Below are 6,000 nucleotides of genomic sequence, written 5' to 3' on the forward strand. Positions count from 1 at the left end.
GGAAGCCAATCTCAGAGGGTTGTAGATACTGGGAGGTCCATCAATCCTTTATCTTGATTGGAAGGACAATCCAACACTGAGGCAGAAGCAACCACGTGACAGCTCACATGCGCACTGTAACGACTGATAAAGATAGTTTTATGAATATAGCACTTATTTCTTTCAGGGTACCTTTATTATTATGTTGCTGAGATCTGTACTACAAGATAAAGATTACTTTGAAAAGCCAGAAGAGTTTTACCCTCAACATTTTTTAGACTCCGAAGGAAAATTTGTGAAGAATGAAGCGTTCATTCCATTTTCTGCAGGTACAGTTAATGAAGATGGTCAGGCTTTTCAAAACGTTCATAATGAGGAGAAGACAAGGCCGAATTCAGACATAGCAATGGCCGCAGGTCTTCAGTTTTTCATAGGGAAAACGGAGAAGAGACCCAAAGAGAGGATACAGTTTTCCATTATAACTCTACTACCTTTACTGCCCATCACATTAGCTATTAGTGGTGCAGAGATAGCAGTCTTGGAACCCCAAGACCTTCACGTTATGGCCTGTGTTAATATTCATGCAGTTTTTCCATAAAATAAATACAAAAGCCAAATTGATACAAACAGACAATGAGGTAAAGATTTTTTTTAACTGCTTAAAGACTAGACAATTTATAGGGATTTTACCCATATGGTGGTTTTACTGTCCTGTTTTTTTTTTCTTCAGTTACCAAAATATTTTTGCTGGACTTTTTTCCTGTGACATATAGGGCTACTTTTGAAAAACTTTTTTCACTGATGTTTTATTAATGGTAAAAAGCTAAATTAAAACCATCTTTTTAATTTACAGTTCTTTATTTTTAAATTTAGTTTTGGGCATTTTTATATATAAATTATACAGTCTCTGATTATAGGGCGCATACGGCAACAGTTTTGGTTCGTGGCGGCACCGAGTAGTTTTCTCTTATATATTTTTTTTTTAACTTATTTTTGTTAGTATTTTTTCTTAATAATTATGTTCTTCATGATGTCTTATAAGACCTCGGTTGGACATTTAAATTGTTTTTTTCTTAAGTTTCATACTTTTCCACGAAAGATGGGGGTGCCCCATCACAGGGGAAAACATCCCATTCAGTGACAGTAGTCGCCAACAGAGTTGGTCAGCGTCTGCCGGGACCCTGCAGCTTTGCTTTGGCAGGGGTCACCTGGAGGTCACATGATCACTGGGTCTGATAGTGGAAGTGACAATTCCACTTTTTCTCTTCACTTACAAACCACTTCTGCCTTCTCCTCTAGTGCCTCCAAAAAAAACTCTTCCGGCCCCCCTCACTCCCCCCCACTCGACATCCGTGACAATGGGAGTGCCTCTTAATCGGATAGCTACAGCTTCGATGGCTAGTATGAACAAAGCAGGGCACTATGAGTCGAATGCTTTTTTTGGTGTCTAATGAAGCCAGGGCCCATGGCATATGATAATTCCTACCTATATGAATAGTAGTCTGTACTCTGCGTATGTTGATGATTGTGGATTTAGCAGACATAAAGCTCTTTTGATCAGGATGAATAAGTGTTAGGATGACCTGATTAAGCCTAATAGCTAGAATTTTAGTTAATATTTTATAATCCACATTTACTAGAAATATCGGGCGGTATGAGCCTCAGTCTAAGGGGTCTTTGTCTTGTTTTAAAAGTACAATTATAGTGGCATCATAAAATGAGAGGAAAGGAGGATCTTATTCCAGGGCCTTTCATAGGGTATCGCATAGCACTTGGGAGAGCTTTTCCGCGTATTTTTGGTAAATCTCTACCGAGAGACCATCTGACCCCGGGGATTTATTTATGGCCAGATTATGAATTGCTTGAGACACTTCTTCCAGTGTAAATAGAGCATCCAAGAAATCCATTTGGTATGACACGAGCGTTGGGAATGTAAGTTCAGCCAGGTATTCAAGTATCTCAGGTACTGTTTATTATTGTGAGTTGATCTGTATAGATTAGAGTAATACTCTTTGAATCTATCTGTGATGGCCTGCGCCTCTGAGCTTTTTTACTTATTGTCCATTATGGACTTTTAGGACTACATTAGTCTGCTTTTCCTGTCTGATTAGGTTGGCCAGGAGATTGCTCGATTGATTCCCCATTTCAAAGTACCATTGTTTAGTTAAGAAAAGCTTCCTTTTGCTTTTAGTGTATATTTGATGTTTGTAGAGCTTTGTTAGGACAAGCCAATTTATTTTGTTAGTTTCAGTTGGTTGGGCTGCTCACAACAACGTTTAGCATTGTAATTAGAAAAAAAGTTTTCTTTTTTTTGTAACCCTCAAACTATGAAGTATAATCAAAACACCAACATTCAAACCTGGTAATATATATGTGACTGCAACTATCCAAACCTAACATTTATAGAGATATGTGACAGAAGAATTACTTCGGCACTCCTGAATTGGTGGTGATGCTTTTCTTTAGCTAATAACTAAATAGTGCCTTTTCAATCTTAACCCCTATATTGACCACCAGTATTCCTTTTTATGGTGCTTACTAAGGGGCCTTATTCTGGAAATATGCATTAGTATAAGTTCCACATGGGTCTACCTTGCAAATAGGAGCAGAGGCTTGACTGTCTAATAACAGCTAAGCTCCAGCTCTAATGGCTTGGAGTGCATAAACTTCCAAGCCCAACCATTTAGCTCTTTATATGCCACAACCATTGTGACTGCAGCATGTAAAATGCTGACTGCAGGGATCCGATGGGACTCCTTCCTTCTATGTGATCATGTGGTGCTGATGGTTACTATGGCACCTGGAGGCTTGAAGATGGTCTTGGGTCTGCTATTTACAGTGCTCAATGAGGCCCAGCCAGAGGCAGGGTCTTATAGGCCAATATAATACACTGCAACACCATTGTATTGCAGTGCATTATAGAAACGATCATTGATAATGAAACAAAAAGGACAAAAGTTAAAAAATATATAAAATAAAGATGTCAAAACCCCACCTTCCCCCCTTACTATGTAAACTATAAGAAAAAAAACTATCATAATAAATTTTGGTATTGCCAAATTCATATTGACCAACATAAAAAAAGTCTGAATAATTAATTCAATATATTCTTTATGTTGCACTGTGAACACGAAAACAAGCCATTGCCAGAATTGTAGATTTTGTTAATCATGCTTCTATAAAAAAAAAAAGTAGAATGCTGTAAAAACAAAATCCCCCCCCCCCCCCCCCCCAAATGACAGAATTTATTTAATTGCTAGAACTGTAATCTGTATGAAACCTGGCCACCAATAATATAATCTTGGGGTGTGTCTCTTGGGACTCTCACTAATCAACTGTTCTCTAGGTAAGTGTGCTTGTTCACTGAGCTGATTTCTGCAGGAAACACAGTGCTCCGTCACCACTGCTGTGGTGTTATGTCCAAGCAGGATGCGCTTAAACCTAAAATACTACACAATTGCACACCAAACTGGTAAGCAATAAAGAAAGCTGCCACAGGGAAAACACTGTCCCTAAAGACCCTTACCCAAGGAAGGAACCAGCCTACATGTAGATAACCTGTCCTTATAGTAGAAGACCACAGAAAACAAGATGAAAATGAACAACAGCAGCACTTATCTTTGAGAAGATTCAGGAAAACAAGAGCTCAAGTTCCAAGACTTCTATCACAAACAGAGAAAGACTGAAATTAAACAGCACTGAGCAAAGCACAAGGCCAGGTTAAATAGTCCTGACAAATTATCCACAGATGAAACCAAGCATGTCTCACCTAATACCACTCAAAAAACCTGTACTAGAATGCTAGAAAAGAAGCAATTACAGAACCGCTGCAACAAGTGCCTTAGCTTGTTATTGACTTAAGTGGGAACTTGGCCTGCAATACCAAGCCTCACCACTGCAGTGTGAACAAAGCTGTCTGTCCTGCAGAAAACCCAGTGGCCAGTGTGAGAACTGCAATATTTCAATATTTCTTAATGTGGATAGTCACATAAAAATTTTTTTAAAGCTATAAAATGTTAGAATGTTTAGTGCAAGAACCTGATTTAAATAAGTCCATTTTCGATGATATACATTTCCTTTATAGGGAACCTGTCACGACCATCTCGTCCCTACAACTAACTTAAGAAGATGTCACCAGATAGCGCCTCAGGTTGTCATTCAGTGGAAAACGACACTATTCAAATCCTCCAAAGCAAGGGGGAGAGCTGCAGAAATAATTGGGGTCTCTCATAAGAGAGTGATCCCAAAGGAATAAAATGCACAAAAAGCTATCAGCCAACAAAATATTTTCTGCGCTCACAAAATAGTGTGCATCCACAAATAGTAATCTGTCAAGAAAAAATGCATAGGAGTTACACTTACTGGGGAGGAGGGGGGTATGATGACCATGAGCCCCCTCCTTGAAGTGATATCTCCCTCTGTCTCCAAGTAGATGTTTCCACACGTAATAGTAACACCTTTTATTCTCAAACTTCACTTAAAACACTGGGCAACGCGTTTCAGTGCACACAGGCACCTTTCTCAAGGCTTGAGAAAGGTGCCTGTGTGCACTGAAACGCGTTGCCCAGTGTTTTAAGTGAAGTTTGAGAATAAAAGGTGTTACTATTACGTGTGGAAACATCTACTTGGAGACAGAGGGAGATATCACTTCAAGGAGGGGGCTCATGGTCATCATACCCCCCTCCTCCCCAGTAAGTGTAACTCCTATGCATTTTTTCTTGACAGATTACTATTTGTGGATGCACACTATTTTGTGAGCGCAGAAAATATTTTGTTGGCTGATAGCTTTTTGTGCATTCTACAACTAACTTGACAGGCCAGCAAGGGAAGAAAAAATCAACAACTTCTAATACCCTCAGTTTTCCTAATGAGTTCATTTACCTCCACAATTAGGTACCAAAGTTATGCTGCATGGTATGCAAATGAGCAAAGGTGAATCATCTGGCCTAGAAGAGTCACGCTGAATCATGAGCTCCTGAGCTAACCATGCTGTCTTTCTGGGTTTACAATATAAAGGTGATGCATAGAGCCGTCTATCAAGAGAAAGGGTGTGTTTAGCTCTACAACCCATGCATCAAGGTGACTCTTCTTGGCCAGATGACTCTTCTCTGCCCATTTTCATATGTTACTTGATAATTCTGGAACCTAATTACAAAGGTATGTGGACTTATTAGCAAAGGAGAGGGTATTAGAAGTGATTTATTCTTCATCCCCTGCCAGCCAGAGAAGTCAGAAGGGGTGAGATGTTGGTGATGGGTTCCTTTTAAGGTGTCATTTTCTTTCTCTCCAAAACTAGGATAGTATTTTGTTATAGTGTAGGTAGGAGAAAATCCATCACAAGTAAACAGAAGCATTCCAATATATCCCAAACCAAGCAACTCCCCAGATCTCATCTTCCTGTGAGGTTGACACGGGGGAAGTTAGAATATTTGGAGTTCACTATAGTCACACCTGATTTATTTTCATGAACAGTCATTTCCAGAATGCACTACATGTCTTGATGTTTTTGTTTATATTTCTTAGGTAAAAGAAGTTGTATTGGGGAAAACTTGGCAAAAATGGAACTGTTTCTTCTCTTCACAAGACTGCTGCAAAATTTCACATTCTTGCCTTGTCCTGGACTTGAGCTGAATTTTAACCCTGAAATTGGATTTGTGTCTTCACCCAAACCTTACATGATGCGTGCTGTACCTCGATTATAGCCCATGTGATCACCACTCGAACTATTAGCATTCTGTATTGGTTGAAATGCTATATTATTCATGTGCATTATAAAGACCTGGTTTGCTTTATTCACATTCCTCTCCTTTTACTGAGAAGATTAGAAAAGAAGGTCCAAGAAGCTGAGATATGAAGAGTTGTTTGATTTTGGGTCTCTACACATTTGCCTGCCTGGTCCATGGAGGGTGCACTAGAGAATATCAATTCTATTTTCTTGATTAACAATGCAATGGCTTTATGTCACATGCACAAGGTTCTGGGAAGCTGAGATATAGGGGGTTGTATGTGTGGTCCCGTGTA

General features: G+C 39.3%; 1 protein-coding gene across 6 annotated transcripts in view; it reads left to right on the forward strand.

The window, feature by feature from the left end:
* Positions 1-5,775, forward strand: part of LOC136620824 (cytochrome P450 2K4-like) — a 48,351-nt gene extending 42,576 nt beyond the window's left edge. For all 6 annotated transcript variants that reach the window (XM_066595855.1, XM_066595864.1, XM_066595873.1 and 3 more), the window contains 2 exons: positions 167-308; positions 5,503-5,775. In XM_066595855.1, coding sequence (XP_066451952.1) covers positions 167-308; positions 5,503-5,681 — 321 coding nt within the window. In that variant the 3' untranslated portion in view covers positions 5,682-5,775. The remainder of the gene's footprint in view (positions 1-166; positions 309-5,502) is intronic.
* Positions 5,776-6,000: the final 225 nt, after the last annotated feature.

The sequence above is a fragment of the Eleutherodactylus coqui genome, chromosome 1 (assembly GCF_035609145.1).
Source record: "Eleutherodactylus coqui strain aEleCoq1 chromosome 1, aEleCoq1.hap1, whole genome shotgun sequence".
NCBI lineage: Eukaryota > Metazoa > Chordata > Amphibia > Anura > Eleutherodactylidae > Eleutherodactylus > Eleutherodactylus coqui.